Source organism: Engystomops pustulosus, chromosome 2, assembly GCF_040894005.1.
Source record: "Engystomops pustulosus chromosome 2, aEngPut4.maternal, whole genome shotgun sequence".
Lineage (NCBI taxonomy): Eukaryota > Metazoa > Chordata > Amphibia > Anura > Leptodactylidae > Engystomops > Engystomops pustulosus.
The window spans coordinates 124,026,045-124,053,908 of NC_092412.1; the positions used below are offsets into that span (position 1 = coordinate 124,026,045).

General features: G+C 39.9%; 1 protein-coding gene and 1 long non-coding RNA gene across 2 annotated transcripts in view; one reads left to right on the forward strand and one right to left on the reverse strand.

The window, feature by feature from the left end:
• The first annotated feature begins 2 nt into the window (after positions 1–2).
• On the forward strand, positions 3–27,839 carry ASL (argininosuccinate lyase). The gene is made up of 17 exons (XM_072136240.1): positions 3–157; positions 2,588–2,634; positions 7,731–7,925; positions 8,898–8,981; positions 9,389–9,445; positions 10,667–10,764; positions 12,251–12,328; positions 13,025–13,102; positions 13,765–13,817; positions 14,931–14,993; positions 17,486–17,600; positions 18,371–18,455; positions 21,326–21,385; positions 23,801–23,884; positions 25,203–25,283; positions 25,723–25,829; positions 27,300–27,839. The coding sequence occupies exons 2-17, from the start codon at positions 2,623–2,625 to the stop codon at positions 27,445–27,447; spliced, it is 1,398 nt and encodes a 465-aa protein (XP_071992341.1). The 5' UTR covers positions 3–157; positions 2,588–2,622; the 3' UTR covers positions 27,448–27,839.
• Positions 18,213–27,864, reverse strand: part of LOC140118388 (uncharacterized) — a 32,786-nt gene continuing 23,134 nt past the window's right edge. Inside the window, exon 3 of the long non-coding RNA XR_011853187.1 lies at positions 18,213–18,505. This is a non-coding gene — a long non-coding RNA (uncharacterized lncRNA). The remainder of the gene's footprint in view (positions 18,506–27,864) is intronic.

A 27,864-nucleotide genomic window follows, 5' to 3' on the forward strand; every position in this document is an offset into this window, starting at 1 on the left:
TCACCCTGAGGGACATGAGGAAACATTGGAAACCTCCCCACCTGTGATTGGGTGTAAGACAGGAGGAGGCAGGACATGTGTGACGTCACGGCACAGAGGCGTCTACACTGAGTGGTCAGGTTAGCTGATCAGTTGTTGGAAGACATCACACTGACAGGTGAGTGCCCTGATGTGCTGCCCACATACCTCAGGCTCCTAGTCTTGTCTTTTATTGGCTTATGGTGACACTTATCTACAGGTTAAATTATGTTACGGCAGGTGTAGTCTGTACATCACATTTTATTACACAGCTTGGTGAATGTGTGTTACTTTTACATGTCAGAATACTTCTTTTATGTTGTGTGTCTTACGCCACTAGTAGATGTGCACCTACGTTATTTACTTGTGGCGAAGGTGGACGGTTGTAAAAGTCTGTATTTACATTAAAGGAAAACCGCTGAGGTAAAAAAAATGGAGAAGGTCGATGCCCTGGAAAAAATAATATGTTTCTGCACAAGTGCACTCTTGCATCAAATATATGTCCAAAACTAACAAAAGCTTAAAGGTGTGGTAAAAACAGAATAGATACTAACCCCACTCCAGCTCTTGGTGCATATCACTATGATACTTCTTGTTTTCAGGCCTGTGTCCGTCCGTCCGTCCGTAAGTCCTGGGGCTCTCTTCATCCAATGAGTGGCCCGCTCAGAATAATAATCTTTATTTATACAGAGCCATCTAATTCTGTAGCACATAGGGAGTGAAGTCCCCTGGAAAACCAAAGTGACGTCTCCTAGTCCAAGGTTTTTCACTTATTGGATGAAGCTGCTCCTGTGACTCTCTGTAACTTCTGGATGGGTGCAGGACTGAAAACCCGAGTATTGGAGCGAAGTAGGAACCACTTCATTCAGTGAGTGGCCCCCTCGGCACTTCTGTTTTCCAGGGAAGGCTGAGTGGTGTCAGTATATGTTCTGTTTTTTTCTCCCGCACTTTACCATGTTCCTGGAAGACCTCTTTAATGATACTCTTTATTTTACCATTTGTTTTTTTTTTAAGTCACCATCAGTGATTTTGTGATACATTACTTATGATGTACTACAACTTGCTATACTATATGTTAGAATAAAAGTCTTTACAGCGGACAATAAATTGACGCAGTATTTAATATCTGTCTTCTGTCACATCACTTTGCTACTTCCAGTGAAGGATTAAAAAAAAAAAAAAAACAATCTCACTGTCTCATACAATAAAGTTGGTACCATTAAAGGAAATCTACCACCAAAATCAAGTATGATAAACCAGGTTGACTTAGGCCCCTTTCACACTGCAATTGTGGGAATGTATATCTGGCCAGTATATGTTCCCATAGACAGCTATGGTGCCAGGTCATGTTACAGTGCACACACACATGTGCCACTGTACCATGCACAGGAAAAAGATAGAGCAGTGATGGCTAACCTATGGCACTGGTGCCAGAGGTGGCACTCAGAGCCCTTTCTGTGGGCACTCAGGCCATCACCAGAGATGACTCCAGGTATCTTCCTGCAGTCCCAGACAGCCCAGGACTTGCTGTGCACAGATCTGTATTAAAGTGACAGCTCTACCTGGGACTATTTCCTGCTTTATTGGTGTCCTCAGGTGCTGGTATCAATGAAAACTGTGACAGAGAAGGGAGTATAAATCACAAATTAAATTTCTGTGTTGGCACTTTGGGATAAATAAGCGGGTCTTTGTTGTAGTTTGGGCACTCGGTCTCTAAAAGGTTTGCCATCACTGAGATAGAGCATGCTCTATCTTTTACTGTGTTTATGGCCGGGCGCCATACCTGGTGCTGCTCACCCATCCTCCTCTCCAGAACACCGCTGTGTGCTTGCCTGTGCTACAGCTGGGCAAGCACACCTCTGTCTGAAAGCAGCCTTAGGCTGCACTAACACGAATGTTTGCCCTCCTAGGCGAATATGTCCGGCGGGCCGGAGAGGAGGAGGGGTGACTCCTTCCCTCTTTATAGAGATGCATCTGTGGTCTTTCTAAAATCCACTTTTCAAATTATGATAATGAGCCTGAGGGGCTACCCTAGAACCTTTATGATCTGGCTTTACAGACTTTTACACTGTCTCCTCCCGAAGAAAGTCCTCACTGCCCAAGTGGTGAGGAAGCAGGGGGGGAGGAAGTTGATTTTAGAAGGAAGGAGGCCATGAATAACAAATATAAGATAACCACAGTCTGTATCTATGAGTAAGTGTCCCTGATTTATCATGCTTGATTTGGATGGCAGATTACCAGATATTTTACTCTATTCATCCTGTGGAAAGAAATTGGGAATTTGTTCTAAATTTGTACAGTCATGTAGATAGTCGCTTGAGATTACCGATTTACCCTCCATTCAGCATATTGGCACAGGATTTGTGTAAGGTCCATTCAGCTTGGCAGATATGTCTGGTTCTTACAAAATATTTGCCCACCTTTGTACTTAGATGACAGGAGTATGGGTCCTGGCAGCCTCCACCACGTGGCATAGACTGAGCAAATATTCCTCATATTACAACAGATGATGACAGCTAATATATATGTTGCTATATTATGAAAATTAATTTATCTTTTTTCATTTCAGGCTTATAAATCTTAGAAGATCCTAAACTTATCAAAATGGCCGCTGAGGTATGAAGTTGTGCTCCGCCTTTTGCACACATAGTAGTTTTGTATTAAGTGTTATATGTCTGATGTCTAACATGGTAAAATGCTTGTCATATATAGCATAGTATATTTTTGCAACCTCTTTGTTATTAGCTAGGGCAAGCTGATGCTTGTTGTGCTATATATCACCATTTACTTACTAAGCAATTTCTCAGTAAATGGTGTCTATATTATGCAGAGTTTGCATACAATCATAAGAAACTTTGCAGCCCAAAGGTTTAAAGTGGTAGGAGATCTGCTGTAATTCTGGCAGGTAAAGCCCAGTTCACATGTGCATCAGGCTTTCTGTTTTAGGAGACTTCTGCTGACCTTCTATTCCCCATAGACTTCAGTGTACAGTAGGTTAGTTTCTAATATTAATGGCAGAAAAAAATATCTGCTATTTAATAACATCGCATGCAGGTGTGAAGTCTGAAAAAATATGCTGCTAAATTGCAAGACAACTTCCTGAAATTCAGTTGTGAGAGACCATTCTTATAGGGCTTTTCCTCTATGCCTCCAGACATATTGGGTTCAAGGAAAAGATGTAAATGGTACTGTCCTACCTCTGGCTCCCAGTTCTCAGTGTGACCATCCAATCTGTTGTTGACACCCTTGTGTGGGACAGTAGTGTTGGTTTCTTAATTAGAAGCAAAATCATTTTTACCAACCCTTTTACCAACACCAACTTCCACATTGGTTGGTGATCAGGAACCTGACCAGTAATACTATTGGTCAAAGGTGTCCATAAGGATCCCCAAAAAGAGGTGTCAATAAGCAACAGAATGACCATATCACAGGAACGAGTACTAGGAACTGTGTAAGCACTTTGTTTATTTCCTGGCATTTTTTAGTCTCGCTGGAAATAGTCCTAAATAGACTAAATATCATAAACTACATATGTCAGCTTTATTCATGGCACAATAAGAGAGACTTCCATTAACATTTTGCATAAATAAGACCAGCATTCTGAAAACTGGTTATGGCAGACTGCTCCATTAGAGACTCTGATGAAACCATTAATACTGCACCCAAGTGTTGCTAAGGCTGTATTCATATATACACGTTTACTAATGGTCGCACGGTGCACTTTTGTTGGACTGTGCATGTTCTTCATGGCTAAAATGGCTTTCACAGGTATTTTAAGAAGTGTCTCCATCTGCGCTGGCTTCCATGCGACACAAAATAGGGGGCGCGCCATCGGGCGGTCCAACTGCTTCCGAGTGCCTTATTTAACTTTGAAATTGTGTCGCACGCCCTATATTGTAGACGGACAATGCACTTTTAGTGAACTTGAGCGATCGGGTAAGTCAATGTGCTCCATTGCATCTGAGCATTTGAAAGCTTGTTAAAACTTTTCCTTCTGGCCACATTCACACATTTTATTAATATTGAGTTTACACAACCTTATCTCATCCCCGACTGTTAACTGACTTTAAATCTCAGTTGGTGTGTATTCCAAGACTGCAGCGACATCTTTTGGCCTGTTTATTTCCAATTGTGCCTTATCATTTCCTCACTACATGGCAGTGAAGTATAAAACGTCTCCAGGGCCGTTTTATGTCCTCATGGGGGACATTTAAAGTATAAAACACACACTGAAACTCCAATCATGCATTTTTTTTTTTGTTACTATTTTATTGGGAAATTTTATTTGTTATTGGGAAAATATGAATATTTAGTTCTTTATATGTATTTCGTTAAGTTTGTACTTGTATTGTTCATGTTGTACATTATGCCCCTTAAGCCACTATGCCTGAGAGTCTTTTTTTTTTTTTTTTTTTTTTTTTTTTTTTTTTAAATGCTCGGCCATTAAAGCCCGGTCATTAAGTGGTTAAAGCCACATACACAATTGCAAGAGTGTAAGGGGCCTTAGATTGCATTTACATCACATTTACATTGCATTAACACATTGTAAATGCAATGTAAGTGCAACATGTGAACACGGCCTCAGGTCTATTTATTTTGTGTTGCACCATTGTAGGGATGAGGGTATTTTTGAGAGATGTATTTACAAGCTTACATTTACTTATTGATACTATCACGAATTGACCATAAATGAATGATAGTGAGTAAATATCACCATAAATGAGTGATAGTATAAATGAGTGATAGTATCAATCCCTTATATACATGTAATTCGTTCTAGTCTAGGACATTAGATTTTGATGACACTATATGGTGCGCAGTTCACCCTGTGACTGGTCAGTCACCTGATCTGTCATGGCCGATCTTGTCCTAAAAATCCATTTTAGGAGGGGTGTTTTTTAGTGACATGAAAAAGAGAGATGTCACAATTTTGCAATAGCACATGATGTGCTGGCTGTGTATAAGGTTATACAAACACCAACATAGAATTCAGTATTGCAAAAGCATAAAAGAACTAAGTGTAGTATATTGAGCCACATAAAAAGGAAAAAAACTATCAATAGTCTATCAAACATTATGCCTTAATAGACCAAAGATTTATTCAGATTTGATCCAATACTATTTAACTTTACATTTAAAATTTATGTAATAAAATTTCAATAAATTAAAAATTTAGGTGAGCTGTAATCACCATGGAAGTTTGTCTCACCGTTACACTGTTTTATCTTCTATACTATTAGACCAAGTGCAGGACTAATGCTAATTTGGGAAAATGGGTCAGCAATAGTGGGGTTTTTTTTGTTTGTTTTTGTACTTTGCTTAGTACCACATAGACCAGTTTCACACAGTCCATATTTGATCAGTATTTGCAAGGCAAAATGATGAGTGAAATACAGTATAATGGAAGAATACTGTATAAACAGCTGAAGTTACAGAATCTATACCTTCTTCTGAGCAGAGCTGACTAGAGCCAAGGGGTCACTGCACTTGGTACCTCTCTGGTAATGATCATTGCGTTTCTAGTGACCTGGACTCTCCTCAAATTACTATATATCACTATAAGATGTCAGAGGTTTTTCCTAAAAATACAGTTAAAGTTTTCATTTTATTGAATTTATTATATTTATATTGTACTTTTTGTAGTATGTAATGTTATAATGAATGTCCAGATAAAAAAAAATCACTTTTAGGGGTGAAATTTTTTGTAAGGGGTTCACCGTGCCACTAGAACAGTGTTTTAGAATTACATTACCAAAGTATATCCACATAAAACCTTTATTTTACAAAAGAATGTGATGAATAGAATTAGAGAACATCAATGACCGTAGCACTGAGAACGATTATAATTACATTTTATGAAGGTTACAACAGTCACCAATCATCAAGAAATGTACAGGCCTTTGCTTTGAACGACTTCAGTACATCTGCGGCCACAGGACATCACAAGTCTCTCACTCAAGGAGGCATTGTTTTCCATTAAACAACTTGGAAAACGGATTTGCATTCTTCCCATACTTCTCTGGTGGGATTTTGGTCCACTATTTCTTCCACAGTTCTTTGCCTGTTGTGGTTTTCTTGGCCATAACTTTGTCACCAAGGATTATCCGAGATTTTCAGTTGGTTTTAGATTATGACTCTGGGCTGGCCATTTTATTGTTTCAATGTTTTATGTTTCAAAGAACTGAATAACCCATGTTGCTGTGTGATAGGGTGCATTGTCCTGCATGAAAATTGCTGGATAATTTAGTGAAGAATGCAAAGAAGTGCACATATGCATTCATACTGCCATGTAGATGTGAGAGGCCCAACTCCTGCTGCAGAAAACATTCCCTAAACCATGACACTTCCTCTACCACCTTTCACTGACTTCTTTACACACTTTGGGTTCAGTCCCAGTTTGTTGACAAACATAACAGGGCACATTTACTTACCCGTCCCATTGACGCCACCGATCCTGAATGTCCATTGAGGATCCGGAGCTGCTACGATTCCCTAAGATTGTGCGTCCAATTTCCTGCATGTGTTCCCGATTTGTCTCGCATGAATGCTGGTGCGCCACAATCCGATCACAAGCGCCAAAAAAACCCAGGGCAGTTCAGCGCAACATGGATAAATTCGGGAAACTCGACGTAAATTCGTCTGACGGACCCTTAGTAAATGTGCTCCAATGTTTCCCATAAGATCCAAATAAATGAAACTTGCTCTCATCGCTAAGCTGAACTGTGGACCACCTCCCCTCTGTCCACACAACATTCTCCTCAGCAAAGGTGAGTCTAGCCATTTGATTCTTCCAGCTAATGAGAAGTTTTCTCACTGCACATTGGGCATTCAGTCCCAATGCTCTTAACCCCTTATTTAAGCACCTATTTTCCATGTTAATGTCCTGGCCATTCTTCTTTTTTTTTCTTCATCAATTCTTTCTATGACTTTTATATTTTTTGGTCACTATAGCTGTATGGGTTCTTTTTTTAGGGGTGAAATGTAGTTCTGTATTTAAAAAATAATGCAAAACGTTGTTTTTATCTAATAAACATTTTCTGCTTATATCATGATAACCTTTTTCTGTGGGCAATACGCATAACAATACCTAATTTACAGGGTTTTGTAATGTTTTTTTAACCCCTTAACAACCTCTCACGAAAATATATACGTCTAGTTCGGCGTCCAGTTTGTGCACCTAGACATATATTTTCATCTGGTACTGCTGTCACCGTGACAACTGTCACTTGCTAAAAAGTATGTTTTATAGAATGAAAAATACAGTATATACAATTTGTGAAATACGGTAAGCTTAAAATACTGCAATTTTACAGATATTAGCATATTTTATTTACATAGGACTACACAGTGACCTTGACATTTAGGAAATTATGTGTTGTTCTCTAATTTTGATCTATCCTCTCTTAATTGTCCCATCTTGTATCCCCTCTTAGTGTATACCCCCCTCTAAGTTTTCCTTTTTATTATGTTGTTTGCCTCATTGTATTTAATAAAAAGTGTGAAGCAAAATGGGGGTACAAACTATCTATTGTTACATCTATAATGTTCCATGAAATGTTTCTGGTAAATGCCACTTTTGTGCTTTTGCCATCATAATATATAAATAGGCTACAGAGAAGCGTTGAATATTATATAAGGGGAAGCAATTGTCATACTCAATGATGCACTTTCCAAATTATCCATAGCTTTTTTCAATGTTACATTTTTTTCAGGGAGACAAGCTGTGGGGCGGAAGATTTGTTGGCAGTATAGACCCCATTATGGAAATGTTTAATTCTTCAGTGTCATATGACCAGAGGATGTGGTCAGCTGACATCAGAGGAAGCCAAGCATATGTAAAGGCACTGGAAAAAGCTGGACTAGTAAGCAAATCTGAAATGGATCAGATTGTTACTGGCCTGGACCAGGTAGTATATTAGTTTTAATAGTTTTAATTGCTGACATATAAGATATGATAAACATCAACAATATCCAAATAATTTTAAATTAGGTTGTGATCTTAACAAACCCCATTCAGCTGTATGTCAAATAATTGCAAGCAGCAAACCTCATTGTAGAGTAAATTTAGTTTTTACTTTTACACAAATAAACTCTCTGTTACACCAGGGATATGACAGTAATTGCTTGAGAATATTTAATGTTTTTTGTTTTTTTTTTTCAATTTATCATTGTGTAAGACCATGTGATGGGTAATGCCAGTGTTACCCATCATATGATCTTATACGATGATAACTGGTGTAGAAAGAAGAAAACGGGTGCACTGGTGGGTACAACCCCCCAAACCAATTTTTTTTTTTACTAAGGGGACTGAACGCTGGGAAACAGGAAAGACATGTATGGAATACCTCATAGTGCAGTAGTGCATTACACAATGCTAGTTTACTCGTGGGTTTTTCTAGGAGATGATGTTACTTGTGTAGATTTTGCCGGATGAAAAAGAACTCTAATCCTGACAACAGGTTACAGGGCTTAATAGTCCTGTTTATCATCACAGTTTTTTAGCACCGTCTGCTACTCAAACTTAAGGTTCCATGCACATTACGCAAATGGTCGGCCGTGAGCACGCTGCAAAAGTGGGAGCAAGCTTATGGCCGCAATAGAGCTGCAATGTGCATGTCTGAGCCGAGCGGCTGCACCACGAAAGATAGGGCACATCCTATTCCTGTCTGCCTTTGCACCACAACTGCTCATCTCAATATATAGAGAGGGGGAGAGCTGAGCCATCCCCCTCTTTCTCCACACGATTTGAAGCTCACGACCCACATGGACGTGTGCATGGACCTTAAACAAGTAGATATCTTTTTGCTGTAGAAGATAATGAATTATATTATAAATTAGCACCTTTCCCATCATCATAAAAGTAATTGTTTGTTTCCAAGATCCATGAAGAATGGTCTCAAGGCACTTTCATCCTAACAAAAGCAGATGAAGATATACATACGGCTAATGAGCGACGGCTCAAGGTAAAAGAAAATTTAGCACACGCATTAAAGCTAGGCTACTTATGTCGGTCAAATATAATTTTCAAACACAATGGAGCAAAATAGTGTTTAAAAGTAAGATGGCTTTAAACTACATTAGATTCACCAAATTTCTCATCACTTCTTTGTTCCCTTGCTTTAGACCACTTTTTTGCACAAACCTAAGGTGTTCATCTAAGAGCTCATCTTAAAACACAGACTTTCTGAGTTCTTTAATTTCATATCCACATACTTTTGGCCATGTGATAGTATAGCTTTAACTAAAAACCAAAAATATTTACACTGCACATTCCTTCCACGCCTTCCATACAAAAGCAAACCAAATTTCCCATATTGCACTTATGAATGCATTCTCCTGTGATCCCTTATTTTTTTTATTGTCTGTCAAGGAACTCATAGGAGAGCCTGCAGGAAAGCTCCATACCGGACGAAGCAGGAATGACCAGGTATTAATCTTTTATTTGTAGCCACTTGTGTAATGGAGTACCATTTAGCATAAGTTTCCTCCAAGTGTTTTTGTGAGCTATATGTCGACCAGGTATTCTCTGAAAGAACACAAATGATACATATTTATTTTGGCCAATATATATATATATATATATATATATATATATATATATATATATATATAACATCACAAGACTAGAAGTACAAAAGTCAAAATATATATCAACCAAAGTTTCATATAGTTTAATAAGTGATTATCTAAGAGGTAAGAAATGAAGACACCTCCTTCTTGCGCTTATGCTTGGGAAGCAGGAACAGCTTTGCGCATGTACCCTCTCATGTTTACTAGTATGTCACATCACTCTGTACATTTCTGCATAGCTCTTTAAAGTGGGCGCTGAATGCAGCAGGAGTGGCTGGTCACGGTTGTTGAAGAGGGAGTTACTGAGCCAAACATGTGGGTTAGTGTGATAGAAGACTCTACACTACTCTGCTCAGTACAGGTGAGAGAGGTGATGAGGCAACTTTCTGTTCTCCTACATCCCCTTATACTGTCCACATCACTGTGTACATTACTTTACAGAGATTGAGTATTTGATTTGGCTATGAAGGTTGCCCTGGTGGGTTGATAGTGGGGCAGTGTTCTCCCTCATATCACTCTGGTGCGTGCGGGCCACAGTGTCTACTACAGTATAAACAATAAATGGTCAAGTTTCCCATTTTGTAAATTTACCACCAGTCACACTTACATGCTGGTGTGCAACATTCCGCCACCCCCCCCCCCCCCCCCCCTGATAGGATCCGCTCTTCTTTTAGCTTCTTTTGCCCTTATTTTTATTTAAAAAAAGGCTTTTATTTTAATGCAAATGAGGCTCTCAGGCTCATGTGCATAATTCTTAAAGCCTTTTGTTTTATTTTTTGTAAAAACCAGGGCATAAGAAGCTAAAGGAAGAGCGGATCCTGCCAGAGTGGGCACACACTAGCATGTAAGTGTGCTTGGATTTCCTTTAAGTGTGTAACAATGTCATCCAACCACATGGTGGCAGTACAAACCAGTACAGGACATAAAATATATATATATACTGTATATAACATCATGCTGTATATTAAATCTTAATCATTATTTCCCTGTTGTTTGTAATATCATAAGCAATGTTAGAATCTGACATACATTGAACCTACCTAGTGGACTTTATCAATTCTGATTGTTTTCATTTTAGGTGGTGACTGATATGAGGTTATGGTTGCGGGAATCCTGTTCTGTTCTGTACATGCATTTGACTCGTCTCATCCGCACTATGGTTGACAGAGCAGCCATGTAAGTGAAGTTGGAGGGGTTTTTGATGTCATTTCATTTTGTAGGTGTCAAAGCAGCACATACACAACAGTTGTCTTAAGCTCAGCAATTTTATATGTAGAGACCACAAACCCTGCTGAATGTTAAACCACAGAACAGAAAGCGGCAAGCGGAATATTTTCATACACTCCTCTGATATGGCACATAAACAATTTTACCAGTGAAATCAGGGCTAAACAGTAAGCAGTAAATAGGTGAAGGAATATACAAAGGGTGTTACCATAGAGCCCATCAATGCAGTTTCACGAGCTGTTATGCACAAAAAAACCCGGCAATCTTTTTACAGAACTTGTTACAAAAAAACTGTAAACGGTACAGAGCAGATAGAGGACAACAGGGTCCCAACAGTAGAAATAAACACTACAAAACTTTAAAACTTTAAGAAAGATTCACCTTATAATTCAGTTCTGTAAGTCAATCAAGTAAATGTTTGTAAATAGTTAAAACTTTAACAGATTCTCCTAATTTATCTCCTGCCAGTACAGAAGGGAAGGCTAATTTATACATCTAGAGAAGTGGAAAGAAATAATGGAAAAAACTAAGTTTGCTGTTATAATTTGCACTATTGACCAATAGTATACTGGGTGCAGCAAGAAGTCTTCTTAAAATCACAAATCTAGAAATAAAAGTACTATTGCTCTCACCCACTGTTCATATTAGAGTGATAAAGTCTAACTTTTTTCAATAATAGAATTTGAAACCGAAGCTGGAAACTCAACTGTTACACACAGTATTTACACATATAGTATGTATCGACTGAATTGTACTCAATTGTTACGTTTATTATTTCTGATTTAGTAATGGCATAAGTCTATGGTTTGCGTTCTAATTACAATTCCTGATTTCATATTCATATTCTGATAGCAAGAGCACATTTTTGTATATACAATCCTGTGGCCTGTATCTGGGTCAAGAGTAGTGTAGAGGTTGCAGCATCTGGACCTTGGTGTGTTAGGGAAGCTAACATCAGGTGGTTTATCGGGCAAGGTGATATTCTTTACTCAGCATAATACCTGCCATCACATGGTTTGCTTGTGAAATGAGGGACTACGATCTGTAATCATGGGGTTAGTGACCAAGTTCTTGCAACATAATCCATGAAACATTGATTCCTATTTCTGAAGAGAAAATAATTTGACCTTGTACTTTGCAACGCAAATTTTCCATTCTTGTCACATGTGTAACTGAGAAACCCAATTTTTATCATTATAATATTGCCATCAATAGATATCACGACGTGTCTGATTTAAAACGGGTTTTCTTACTTTAATTATTTTATAGTACAGTAGTTGAAAAAGTCCTTCACTAAAAATCTATGTAAATTAAGATCACATAAATTGCTCATATGACTTTTATTCTCCTTATTTTAGTATTTTATACTGTTCGTTTGTTTTTGTCTATTTGGAATGTCTCAGCTCAAATATTATGATTTTTTTTTTTTTAATAGAGAAGTTGATATATTATTTCCAGGCTATACCCACATGCAAAGAGCGCAGCCTATTCGATGGAGTCACTGGATACTAAGGTAACTGTTTGCTGTGGAAATAATCCAGCTAATAGTGTTTTTATAACTTGTAATGTACCATCCACTTTAACCTCCCAAATACTTATCATATCAATATATTTTACCTTGAACTAATAAAATGTGTTTTTATTCTTAATCTGGTTCATGTGACACAACGTCTTATGAATAAAGTGTGAAATGGAAGTTAGATTACGCTCATCCGGCCGGGTTCGTCCTGGGGAGACTTCCAGCAAGGCAGCTCGGATCCCACGTGACCAGCATGTGGAACAGCAAACAATACAAAGAAATGATCAGCGCGTAAATTAGGAAGAAATACTCCGGACTTTTTATTTGGCTTCCATAAAAAATATTGACATCACATAAACCCTAGCACTGCGTCCATATAATGGACTACAATATCCAGCCTACGCGCTTCTAGCACATACACACGCTCTTTGTCAAGGCTCGACAAGAGGCTGGATATTGTAGTCCATTACATGGACGCAGTGCTAGGGTTTATGTGATGTCAATATTTTTTATGGAAGCCAAATAAAAAGTCTGGAGTATTTCTTCCTATTTTACGCGCTGGATCATTTCTTTGGATTGTTTCATGTAACACAACCCATGCACTGAGACTGAATGTATTTTTGTAATATATTTATAACAGTGACCATAATAAATATTTGCAAACAATTTTTCTTTCTTTCAACTTCTAAGCCATGCAGTGGCATTATGTAGGGATGCTGATAGACTCGGAGAGATCAAGCAGAGGATCAATGTTTTACCGCTAGGAAGGTAAGGAATGTATAATTTTCAAAATAATGACAACCATGTCCCTGATGACCACCGGTGGGTATACCACCAAGAAAATTATACTGGATTCTTGGATATTCCACTTACAGCATGACGATGTTACATAGGATGCACACTCCAAATCGAGCCACTGTAGCTGGATCCCAAAGATTAATTCATGTGTCTGACGTTCCTTCTTGACGCTCCTACGTGATACATCATCAACTTGTGGTATCATATTTACACCCTCTTTTACATTCTCCTCACTTATTGTTCGGAATAGCACATTTTTCTGCTTTTATCCACTTCCTTCAGAGCTGTACATCCTCTCTCCTACTCAGTTTACCACCACCTCTTGGTCCCATAGTAGGTCTCCTTTCCTGGTCGCTCTATGGTGCAATCTAATGACACGCCATTACACAATAAGCTAGTTTTACAGTTCGTCGGCCAGCCACAACCTGCAATGACCGCCCAATATTGGACTATTGCACCCTTAGGAAGGACAAAATTAATCATGCAGGATCAGGCTGTACATAGTAGGCTTTTTTAATATTATTTTTTTCAAACGTATACATTCGTTTAATTTTAGGAAATTATTATTAAATATGAGTTGGTTACTTTGGATGGAAAGTTACAAATTTATGTTTCCTTTTTTTTATATACAGTGGAGCAATAGCTGGGAATCCATTAGGTATAGACAGAGAACTTCTACGTAAAGGTACTGTGTTATGGTTTGTAATGTATATCTGCTTTTGACGCTAAAACAAGGATATGCATCTAGAAAGGACAGATAGTACTTCATATTCTCATCTGAGTTGTGCACTGAAATGCAAATTATAGTCAATGGGGCAGATTTCTTACAGCTCAGCTTTCGTTTTACCAGTGCTCATGAATATTTTAAAGGGGAGCTGTGATTGGTTGCCTTGGGCAACTAGAAATATTCTGACTTTCAGACAGCTTGATAAATCTTCCCCAATGGGTACATAAAAAGAACGGACAGCACTTGATGCCATCCCAGAGTGGTCTGTTCTTCATGCGCCTGTTTCAAGTCATATTCTCAAAACTCTGATGACACTAGGACTACAAAAACAGATAATTGGATAGCACTAGGGCTAAATCGGATCAAAATTGTTTGATTTTCACTGAACAAAATCTTCATGGGCAATTGGCTTTGATCCTGCGCATACATTTCTGCTTCTGCATAGAACAAGATGATTGTGTATAGATGAAACTCGAATATGCTTTTGTATACAGTTAAAAAAATCTACCATCAAAATCAAGCATGATAAACCAGGGGAACTTACTCATAGATCCAGGCACAGTGACTGTGGTAACCTTCTTATTTGGTATTTATGACTTACTGTTAAAATTATGCTAATGAGCCCCTCTGTGCTAAAAACTCACTTGCAGTTACAATGAGCAGAGCTTTAAAAGGAAAGAGGCCATGGATAACAAATATCAGAAGATTACCACAAGTCACTGTGCCTGGATCTATGATTAAGTGTCCCTGATTTATCATGATGGATTTTGATGGTAAATTTCCTAATACTGAAGCCTAATAATTTTGTTCTAGCACATAAAATTATTGTAATATATAATTTATGTTATAAATTTTGTAGGTTTTATAAAAGTCCTAAATATATAACCTGACAAATATTCTCTTCCAGGTGTAAATAACTTTATCTTTGCAGTTTATAATCTTCTTTTAAAAAGTAATAAAATATTTTCTTTTTAAGAGGCGACTACAAAATTTGATTTGTTCACCAGTAACACCAAAGTGTTTTCATGGAACTACATTTTAACGTAAAACTCCTTTACATTTATTTTACAGAACTTAACTTTAACTCTGTGAGTCTGAACAGCATGGATGCTACCAGTGAGCGGGACTTTATAGGTAAAATGAGCTTTGTTTCTCTTCTGTATAACCTTAATCTACCATATATACTCAAGTCTAAGCCGACCCTAGTATAAGCCGAGGTGCCTAATTTTAACACAAACTGGGAAAACCTATTGACTTGAGTATAAGCCTAAGGTGGGAAATGCATTAGTCACAGCCTACACCCAGCTGACCAGCCAACCCATTCCCCCCAGTATATAGCTGACCAGCCAACCCATTCCCCCCAGTATATAGCTGACCAGCCAACCCATTCCCCCCAGTATATAGCTGACCAGCCAGCCCATGCCCCACAGTATATAGCTGACCAGCCAGCCCATGCCCCACAGTATATAGCTGACCAGCCAGCCCATGCCCCACAGTATATAGCTGACCAGCCAGCCCATGCCCCACAGTATATAGCTGACCAGCCAGCCCATGCCCCACAGTATATAGCTGACCAGCCAGCCCATGCCCCACAGTATATAGCTGACCAGCCAGCCCATGCCCCACAGTATATAGCTGACCAGCCAGCCCATGCCCCACAGTATATAGCTGACCAGCCAGCCCATGCCCCACAGTATATAGCTGACCAGCCAGCCCATGCCCCACAGTATATAGCTGACCAGCCAGCCCATGCCCCACAGTATATAGCTGACCAGCCAACCCATTCCCCCCAGTATATAGCTGACCAGCCAGCCCATGCCCCCCAGTATATAGCTGACCAGCCAGCCCATGCCCCACAGTTTTTGTGCTGAAAAACTCTGCTTATATTCAAATACTAATGCGCCTTATATTCCGGTGCGCCTAATGGCCCGGAAAATACGGTAAATATATTCTATACCTATATTAATCCATGCACCAAACACATAGATGCCAATGACTATGCAGCACAAATAAATATTAAAAATATTACATTTATACCAGCATTAATGTAGTTTACACTTACTGCTCAAATTGGGTTGTAGCTGTTAACTTCTATGCCTGCGTCGGCCTGGTCCATCCTGGTCCAGTCTTTTTCCTGTAATCTCCTCATAGTAGACAATCCTTCTGCATCAGGTATAGAACGTCATGGCAACTTCTCCTGGGCCACGACTTACCAGAATTTGCTACCCTGGTGACTTTGGCCTCAAGAGAACATCTCAACACTCCATCCATAAAAAACTCAGTCAAGATAACAGCTATGTCCACCCTGCATGTACAGATAATACACTGTGACCCCTCAATATATTATATAAACTACCATATAGTTTCTCCCTCATTAATTCATATTTAACACCAGCATTTCATTAATTTAGATCGGACAGTACTCTCCATATATAGGTAGCCCAGCATGTGCCCCCAGTATATAGGTAGCCCATACCAGCACATGACTCCACTATTAAGGAAGCCCAGGCTAGCACTTTCTCCCAGTGTGTGTGTGTATATATATATATATATATATATATATATATATATATATATATATATATGGGTAGCTGATACTAGCACATTCTGTTAGTGTATTGGTTGCCCAGCACTTGCCCCAGTATATAGGTATCCCATACCAGCACATGACTCCCTGTATATAAGTATCCCAGTACATGGCATGCTTTTAAAATACATTAATGTATTTTCTTTACTTTCTCTGTTTGTTAATAGTAGTAGTAACACTGTAGTAACCCCTGTGTAAAAAAATCTACCATCAAAATCAAGCCGGATAAATCAGTGACGCTTACTCATAGATCCAATCACTGCAAATGTGATAATCTTCTTATATTTGTTATCAATAACCTCCTTCCTTCTAAAAGCAATTTATTATTACAGTATGCTAATGAGTCTGAGGGGCTCTGGGTGGTGTTACCAGAGCTCCTCTGTGCTTTCACAGGCTATTGCACTTCCCCATACCTCTGCCTGCTGTGATCTCACTGCAGCAGTGGCAGTGTTTAACAAACTCTTAGGCTGCATTCACACACATGTATGGGGGACGTATATACAGCCGATATACGTCCCCCATACACTTCTATGGGCTCACGGCGCCCTACGAGAGCGGTGCGGCACCGTACCGCTCCGTAGCCCGGGAAAAGATAGGACATGTCGGCAGCGCTCACCTCCTCCCCCTTCTGCTACCCGCGCTGCCGTGTGCCCGCCGTGCTACTGTGTGGCGGGCACACGGCAGTGTGCATGTAGCCTTAATCTGCAACAAGAAGGGGCTCTGGCATCGCCTCCAGAGCTCCTTAGCACAGTGTTAAAAGTTGCTTTTACAAGGAAGGAAGCCATAGGTAAGAGGATTACCACAGGTACAGTGCCTGGGTCTATGAGTCCTGGTTTATCATTATGGATTTTGATGCTAGATTTCCTTGAATGGTACACCAGCAGACAGAATGGGGTTCTCATCATATATATTACACAAGATGTTGGGCCTTTTATAATAATGCTAGAAAATGTGAAGAAAAGTTATTTATTGTATTCTTTTTATGTTTTGTGTTCTGGTTACTTTACCATTCATGTAATTACATCTCATTTCATTTCAGCGGAATTTCTTTTCTGGGCGTCTCTGTGCATGACTCACCTTAGCAAGATGTCAGAAGATCTTATTATTTACAGCACTAAGGAGTTCAGCTTTGTTACCCTCTCGGACTCTTACAGGTTTGTGTTTTCTAGATAACATACTACTTGGTAATATTAATACTCAAGAAATACAAATACTGATTAACTATTATTATCATCCTTAAGGAAATCCTAAAAGTCTGATAATATGAATACTCATTGTCATTTAAACATTATATTCGTAGGACTGTAAGGAGAAGACCGAGCAAATGTTCAATAAGGAATATCCTCAGAATAAAGCACAATGTAATACATGAGAAAAAGGGCTATATGGGCATAATATAGGGTGATCACTTAAGACCCCCTTATATTGTGCAAAGAACAGCTTACTACTGTACTCTACTGTAGTAGACTAATATAATCATTGTTTAAACTGACAATAAATACTATATAGACCTCTCTATGAGGCCTTGAAGGCATAGAAATGTGTTGCGCCAGGTCCTTCAATTCCTACCACTGATTCACAAAGATTGGTGGAAGAATAAAAAATGGCAAGGTATATAAACTCTGCATTGGGATAATCCTTTGGTTCCAAACCTGGTTTAGCTTTGCGGCTCCACAGCTGTAAACTGAAATGAACATAGTGATGCATATTGTATCAGACTGCAATGTAAAAACTTTCAACAAATTCTTCTGGAATATGATCTACTTACTGCTGACTGTTCTAAGTACCCTCAGATTCAGCAATTCCCAGACTGTTTCATTAGTGTTGTTTATGGGGAAAGCCCTCTAAATAACTATTCATAAAATGGTGCAAAAGGCATACAATATAAAATAAAAAATCAAATCTTTGTTTCATTTTTCCTCAGTACTGGGAGTAGTTTAATGCCTCAGAAGAAGAACCCGGACAGTTTGGAACTGATCCGTAGCAAAGCCGGACGTGTTTTTGGTCGGGTATGGGAAGCCTCTCCCAATATTTCTTTCTAAAGCTTTTAGTGTTGGCACTGTAGACAAAAAATAAATGTTTTCTGAGAAAATAAACTGAATAGAGATAATTCCAATCTAAATATAATAGGTACACATATACATCTACTAACAAAATAAACACTTAAGTCTTCTAATTCTTGTGGTGTAAGGTGAGCTTTAATTCCTTTATTCACACAGGACGCAGCGTGGTAACTTCAATAATGTGTATTTAAAGGGAACCAGTCACCAGATTAACTAATAAGCCTAAAAACAATTTCCCATAGCACTATACAAACGTGTGCTCACACTGTTTTTAGTTCCTATCCCCAAAAAATGAAGTTTGTAAGCCTACCTGCACCCTGCCTGAAGGTGCGGAGTGTCCCAAAAGTGTGTGCTATTCATGCAATGTAGTGTGTATCTCACCTCATGTCTGCTGGCAAGTCCCTCCTCCCTCTCCCTAGGAATGATGATGCATCCTCTGCACTGCAGGAGGGGAAGAGCAGACATAAGGTGAGAGACACACCACCTTGCATGATAGCACAAGCCTTCAGGCAGGGTGCCAATTAGGCTTATAAACTTAATTTTTTTTTTTTTTTAGCAAAAATCAGTGTGGATACAAGTTAGTATAGTGCCATGGGAACTTGTTATTAGTGGAAATCTGGTGAAAGGTTCCCTTTAAAGCAGTGGTCCCCAACCTTTTTGTATTCGGCGACTGGCTGCATCCAAAAATATTTTCCTGGGACCAGAACCATGGTCCCTGTAAAAAAAAAAATTAAAAAAAAATTGTGTGCCCAGCAAATACCCCATATCTAACCCCAACACATATAAAGTGTAATTTCTTGCAGCCCCTGATCTGTAGCCCCACTTTATAGTGCTTTCTTTTATGTAACCCCCTCCCGTTGCTACTCATTAACAAAATGTCCACAGCAGAGCCTAGCAGAGGCACTTCTATGTGCACTAAGGTACAGTTCCCCACTGGCAGCTAATTTTAAGTGATATGGGGAGGACTTGTAACCCTTTATCAACAGGCACTGTTAGTCAGGATGGGCAAAATCTGGTGACAGGTCCTTTTTAACATGGGGCCTGCAACACATTTCTGTTGGACTTTACATGTTAAATCTGATGCACAGTCTGACGGAGCAATGGAATGCCCCCTTCAGTGCAGAATTTTGTGTTGTATGGTGCCTAGTACAGGTTGTGTAGCGCAGCCACTTCTAAAATACCTGTGCAAGCAGTTTTTTTTTAAAAGTATTTATTTTTGCAGTTTTTTGAATTTTTATACAAACATAATAAACAAAACCAGAAAACAAGATTGTCTGTCACATATTTCCTTCCCCCCAATACAGGATTATTATACAACAGCCATGGTAACAGTCAGGTTCTTACTGCGTTTCAAAACTACCTGAGGGATATTACATAGTAGATAACAGCAGGATACTGCAGCCAGACATCTTGATACAACACAAATAACTATTGACACAGGGACAATCAGTCACACACACACACACATACAAGCACGCTCAGTCTCCTTCATCATGGAGAGGAGTATATATCACACGTGATTATAAGGCTGTATGGGGAGTCGCGCACCATCTGGACCAGATGCGATCAAACTTCTGGGGACACTTCCTGTTGGTATACAGAGACCGGTAGTGGGGAATGACACTATTAATGAGTAGTATCCATCTTTTTAATGGAGGGGGCTCCTGGTCCTTCCAGGTCATCACCACCACTTTTCGGGCGTAATATAAGACAAACCTAAAGAAAATTTTGTCATAGTGGCCATTGACAACTTCGTTTATGATGCCGAGGAGACACACAGAGGGAGACAGTAAGCGTGGGAAATCAAAGTGTAGATTAAGGAACTCCAGCACTTCGGACCAGAAGGCATGAACCCTAGGGCAGGACCAGACACAGTGCAGGAAGGATCCGACTTCAGCCTGACAGCGAAAGCAAAGGTCGTTGGGCATTGCTCCCATACGGAATAGTCTAGCAGGGGTGAAATATACTCGATGGAGGAGTTTAGATTGGATCAGGAAGTCCCTCGCACTCACTACAGATGTGAAGTAGGACAGTTCGACCTCCCTCCAGTCATCATCTGACAGGTCAGGGATATCCTGTCTCCAGCGTTCACAGGCTCTATCAAACGGTCTGGACTTTTGCTCTTGTAGGAGAGCATAGCACTGAGTGAGTGGCTTAGGGAGGTCCGGGGTACTCATCAGAGTCTCTAGTTTGGAGAATTTCACTGTCAGGCTGAAGGAGCCGAATTGGGCTTTGAATGCGTGTCGCAGTTGCGTGTAATGGAAGCTAGCCGTATTGGGTACCGTATGTCTCTCCCTTATCTCGTTAAAGCTGAGTAATTCTGCTTCCGGGGATAAGAGCTGACCTACAAATTTCACCCCCGCCGCCCCCCACATTGTCCAGCCTGGGAGGGAGAGGAAGTGAGAGAGCCACGGATTGAGCCACAATGGAGTCCTAGGCAAGAGAGGGGGAGAGCAGCTCGGTTCTACCAGGGATTGTGCCCTACGCCAGCACACCGCTACCGTACGTAGGGGAAGTGGGGTATCAGATGGGGCCTGTGCAAGCAGTTTGACAGAAAACTGGCGCATGTCCCTTAATAAATATGTCCAAATGTGTTTATGCTTGATAGGCAAGGTGACTGTGTGACAGAAACTTGTATCTCTTTGACAACTTTCTTTCAGGCATACGTAGACACTGCAGCCACATGACAATAATATGGCACCTGTATTCTAATTCCCACAATGGACCAAATTAATTATCCTACTCTGACCACCATTTTATGCTGTGTAATTTTAAAATTGTTTTATCAAAATATTCACACGTATTTCCTTTTTAAGTGCTCTGGGTTTCTGATGACACTGAAAGGCCTTCCAAGCACATACAATAAGGACCTACAGGTGAGAATAAGGAGGTACCTATTCTGTTTACTCATTAAAGGGTTATTCCCACGAAGACAAGTTTTTTAAAGGACATCTACCACCAGGATGAAGAATGGTAAACCAAGTAAACGCATGCTGGCGTGTGCCCCCTCTGGCAGGATCCGCTCTTCTTTTGGCTTCCAATGGCCTTTTTTTATGAACAAAAGGCTTTAAACCCTGAGGGGCTCTTACACTGAGCAGCCTAGATAGTGAAAGGAGCTAAAACCGTAATAGTAAAATTGTAAAGTAAGGGGTTAAAAAAAATTTATTTTGTAAAGCTCACTAGGGGATTGAAATTTTAGAATTTTTCTTTCATGGGTGTGATGAACAAGGGAGATTCACATGCCAGTTATTATCCTGTTTATCAAGCCATCTGTGAATCCCCCATCAAGATCCGTACTTCCCCCTAACCTTATCTTGTAGAATTAATGAGTTCTTGGAAACTTTCTACTACAAATGCTGCAGAGGAACTCTGGCTGTGGGGGGTAGCTATTAACACCTTTTGCAGCCACAGCGACTCTGAAAGCTTGAGCAGATTTTCCCCCACTTTTAAACAATAAGTCATAAAAAATATCAGACCAATAAGTTTGTTGGGGACAGTTATCAAGTGATGGTCCATCTCAGCCCAGGGCAAGTATCATCAGGGGATCATAGTGCCCCAATTCCCTAGGTCAGTGATGGCCAACCTTTTGGAGATAGAGTGCCCAAAGTACAAACAAAAACCCACTTATGTTGCAAAGTGCCAACATGACAATTTAAGCAGCAACTTATTGATCCCTGCTGTATCACAGGTTTCAATCGTATTGGCATCATGAGTTCACCAATACAATAGAAAGATGGAGAAATGTGGATTGTAGCTTCCCTCTAGGGTCCCCTGAAGAGGAAGAAACAGGGATCCCAGAACAGGAACTCTATGTTGGGTAATGGCCTGGGTGCCACAGAAAGGGCTCTGAGTGCCACCTCCGGCACCCATGCCATAGGTTCGCCACAACTGCCCTAGGTTCTAGCATGCTTGGACACCAATATATAAATATCTGGGATGGGACCACAGCAAATGGGTCAGGTTTGTTATCAATGCAATTAAGGTTCTGAACTTAATACCAGGTAGGAGAGTCCTATGAGCTCTCCTGGGGGTGTTTCCATTAGGCCCACACACAACGTAACTAACATACGAATTACTGATACTTGTAGTCCTACAGTTTTATTTTGTACTCTGTTTAACTGTATATGAATGTATATAATATATATTTATATATATATATATATATATATATATATATATATATATATATATATATAATCTTTTTTTTTTTAATTATTATTATTTTATTTATTTATTGCGTGTAGTGTATTGTCGAGTGTGCCCTTAAGGCAATTAAATATAAAATTTAACCTGTGTTGCTCTTTTATCTTGATCCACGAATCCTCACATTCGTGTCTCGGTTACATGCTACTGGGTTGGTTCCTCACCCTATATAATCCCATTACAGGCCTGGCTTATATTAAAGGAACTGATGGCAGCTTATTGGTTTGATTATAAGGGTTGTGATTTATTGTTGTGCCATATCTGGAGGTTGTGTGGACAAATCTAAATCACTTCCTGGCCTCTCAGAACCCGTGCATTCTGGGAGTGTCTATAAAAGGATAACTAAGTGACCTTAAGTACTTCTCGGGGGTCCGAAACGTCACAGTTTCCTTCACAATGGACAAACCCCTTTAAGTTTCTTATTCCAGCATAAACATTTGGGCATTTTTAGTTGTGGGATTTAATTGCAGTGTATTGGATGTTTGTGTACCTAGCAATAGGAACTGTGGTATTGCCTTCCCTGTACAGTTTTCATCTAGATTATAAAGTAAGTGCTGAGCCTTCATTAGAGGAAAGCTGTTTGCTTCATATTATTATCTTCCCTCCTGTACTTCTTCACTTCCTTCCTTTTGTTTCTATTCTTTATCACCTTCATTGCCTCCTCCATGCTAGCTGCATTATTGTAGTCTTGCTCATCTGCTACTATCTTTTCACTTCTGATCATTGTATTCATTTGCATTTTACATACATAAAGTACATTAGGTGGTCTTTCAGTGGGCGGGTGGCCTTTGTTTCTGATGGAATTACAAAAAATGTACACATTAGCTCATATTATTATTGGTCATAATGACCATCCACTGCGCTTGTGTGAATCATTATTTAGTCAATTTCTATGGTAATACTGTATAGATAATCTGTACCTCTGCAGTATGCCCTGTACCCTCCTACACTCCCCTGCTCTATCCTGACAAAAGTGATAAGGTATCTGATAGGACTGCCTGTATCACATAGAAACACCAGTACCTGTGCCTATTATTATATAAATTGAAAATATTAAAAAACATTGTAATCTGTATGTTTGTATGTAGGAAGACAAGGAGGCCATGTTTGACGTTTATGACACAGTTTGTGCTGTGCTTCAGGTGGCATCGGGAGTCATTTCTACGTTGCAGGTATTTCTGCCTCTTCTCTATTCTTATTTTTTGGCTATAAACAAGAATGACAACATGCACATAACTTAAAAAAGCAGATGAAATGAAATCCTAAACTGCCTCTTATAGAAATTATTACCGTATATACCCGAGTATAAGCCGAGACCCCTAATTTTACCACCAAAAACTGGGAAAAACTACTGACTCGAGTATAAGCCGAGGGTGGGAAATGCATTGGTCAAACCCCCCCAGTAGTAAACAGCCTGCCAGCCCCCAGTAGTAAACAGCCTGCCAGCCCCCAGTAGTAAACAGCCTGCCAGCCCCCAGTAGTAAACAGCCTGCCAGCCCCCAGTAGTAAACAGCCTGCCAGCCCCCAGTAGTAAACAGCCTGCCAGCCCCCAGTAGTAAACAGCCTGCCAGCCCCCAGTAGTAAACAGCCTGCCAGCCCCCAGTAGTAAACAGCCTGCCAGCCCCCAGTAGTAAACAGCCTGCCAGCCCCCAGTAGTAAACAGCCTGCCAGCCCCCAGTAGTAAACAGCCTGCCAGCCCCCAGTAGTAAACAGCCTGCCAGCCCCCAGTAGTAAACAGCCTGCCAGCCCCCAGTAGTAAACAGCCTGCCAGCCCCCAGTAGTATACAGCCTAGCAGCCCCCATGTAGTATACAGCAGCCTCCATGTAGTATACAGCCAGCCCCTAGTAGTATACAGCCAGCCCCGAGTAGTATACATCCAGCCTGCCCCCACGGCCCTTAAAAAAAAAAAAAAAAATTAAATACTCACCCTCCGATGTCAGCGCGGCTCCCCGATGTCCACGATGTCAGTGCTTCCCGTCTTCTTTCTTCTCCGCGGCTCTTCTTCTTTCTTCCGGCATGGACGCGGCCATGTTTTCTACTGGCATGCGCATACTATGACGCGGCCGCTGCTGACATCATAGCATGCGCGGCCACGAAGAAAACATGGCCGCGTCCATGCCGGAAGAAAGAAGAGGAGCCGCGGAGAATCGGGGTTGTACAACGGTGAATGGAGGCCTACAAATATAAGATATTGTCCATCAGGCTTTAACATGATGGAAACAACTCTCTGTGGAACCCTGGTTGAAGATTTCCGTAAAGAAAGAAAACAACATTGGGGGCACTCTAGATTGTATGCAACAACATTTCCTTCTGATATTTGCTTATTTTTATCTGTTAGTTGGACTTACTCCAATATTTGCTATTAACAACAGCAAATTAGAATTTTCAGCGCATTGCAGAACTGACTTTTCCTGACAAATCTTTACATTATTTCTATACACAATGCTTGTACGACATAACTAGTGTGGTTTGACATTTTGTTATCCTAGATAAACAAAGAGGCTATGGAGAAAGCCCTGAGTCCAGATATGCTGGCCACGGACATTGCTTATTATTTGGTCAGAAAAGGGGTAAGTGGTACCAAATCTACTTTGGAATTAAACCACCCACACAGGAAAAATGTGAAGGGTACTCTGTATAACACGTTTGCAAAAAAAAAAAAAAAAAAAAAAAAAAAAAAAAAAAATTGTATATACTTGGACTGGACTATGAGCTAATGCATTTTACTTTCTTGGATACATTGCACACAATTAAGAGAGGGATAGGATTTGTACTGAAGCATTCAGCTCACAGGAAGTTGTTTGGGTTGTCTACAAATTTTAACCTCTCAGCTGTATTAGACATGTTGCTTTTAGCCTTTGGATGTAGGCAAAATCATCATGTGAATATAGAAGTGTTATTGTTGTGATAATAAGCTAAAAATGAGGGGTGACTTACTGTGGGTCAAATCATTATTTGGTACCGCTTGATAGTGATGGTTCCATTTCTCTGGATTTTCATTGATTACAGATGCCCTTTAGACAAGCTCATGGAGTCTCTGGAAAAGTTGTACATCTAGCAGAAACCAAGGGCATCACTCTCAACAAACTCTCACTGGAGGACTTGAAGAGCATCAGGTATGTGCCTGGCAACAGAATTGGTTTATTTTGACAGCCAGGCCTTTGACTGACCTTTGAAAAGGCACATTAGCCATATATATTTGCCAATTATTGCTTTTAGTGTGATTACTCTGTGTGGGAGCTTAGTTATGTAGTTGCGCATGCGTGGTGCAACTGTGAGAAGCCAGCTAGGGAGTTGGAAGGCTGGTGCCAAACTGATATGTGCACTACATATGCACAGAAAATGTGTAGAGGATTCTGTGACGTTAAGCTTAGCTGAGGAGTGGCCTGATCACACTAGAAGTAATGGGACACATACAGTCATCCATAAGGTACTACACTGCTCTAAAAAAAATAAAGGGAACACTTAAGCAACACAATATAACTCCAAGTAAATCAAACTTCTATCAAATCAAACTGTCCACTTAGAAACACTGACAATCAATTTCACAGGAAATTTTCAAGACAATAAAGGATTAGTTCTATAGGTGGGGACCACAGACCACTTCTCAGTACCAATGCTTTCTAGATGATGTTTGGTCAATTTTGAACCTTGGCGGTGCTTCACACTCGTGGTAGACAGACTCTACAATCCACACAAGTGGCTCAGGTAAGTGAAGCTCATCTAGGATGGCACATCAATGCAAGTTGTGGCCAGAAGGCTGGAGGCAGTAACAGGAGACAGGCCAGTACACCAGGAGATGTGGCTACCTCCACCTTTGTGCAAGGAGGAACAGGAGGAGCACTGCCAGAGCCCTTCAAAAGGCAGTGAAGCTATGGACTGGCCACTCTCCAGACCTGAATCCGATTGAGCATATCTGGGACATCATGTCTCGCTCCATCCACCAACATCAAATTGCATCACAGACCGTCCAGGAGTTGGCGGATGCTTCAGTCCAGGTCGGGGAGGAGATCCCACAGAAGCGCATCTGCAACCTCATCAGGAGTATGCCGAAGCATTGTAGAGGGATCGTCCAGGAACATGGAGGCCCCACACAATAATGGATCAACCTGTTGTGTGTTTTTCCACTTTAATTTTGTGGGTGACTCCACATCCAGGCCTCCATTGGTTAATTAATTTGAATTCTATTGATGATTTTTTGGTGATTTTGTTGTCATCACATTCAACTTTGTACAGAACAAAGTATTCAATGAGAATATTTCATTCATTCAGATCAAGGATGTGTTATTTGAGTGTTCCCTTTATTTTAGTGCAGTGTGTATATATGGCTTATGTGTGTTTTCAGGAGTTAAAAAAATTGTAATTGTATGGCAAGTTTAAGTAATTTTTAAGGCTATTTAGGGAAATCCTATCCAGGAGAAAATCCTTTTCAGGAGAATTTATTAACTATTTTGTTAAAATGTCCCGGGTATGGGATTTTTGGTGGGGACACATCTGTTTGGATTGAATAAGCAATTATTGTAAATACAGAAATTCTGTATATGGCTTTATGTAGTATTGTTATGTTTTATCTTTATTTTTCACAGTCCGCTCTTTGCCAGTGATGTGTCTAAATTGTGGAACTATACCAACAGTGTGGAACAGTACACAGCAGCGGGAGGGACAGCAAAGAACTGTGTGGTTGCACAGGTTCAGCAACTGAGAGACTGGATGAAAAATCACAAGGAGCATTAAAAACAATAGTTGATTATAATTCAATTAATTGTATAAATATTCTATAATTTTATAACATAACATATACAATATAATGTCACAAATGCGGTGTATAGTACTAAGACCATCATTGGTGATGATACTGATGACTGTGCCAAGGATCTCTAAACAATATAAAATAATGAATCATTTCCTTTGCCTCCTCTTTTCTCTAAATATTGATAAAAACAATTAAATTACTAGGATTCAGGAATGCAAATTAGGGAAATAAGGTGGTTATTACACCGGTTATTCTTTTAACATGGCAGATACCTGCATGAATCTACAATATGAGTTGGTATCTTTTATAAAACATTTGCTTATTTGGGTCAGTGCAAATATAATAATAAAATTTATATTTTATTCACTCCACACCATGTGGCGTTTGTTTCATCTACT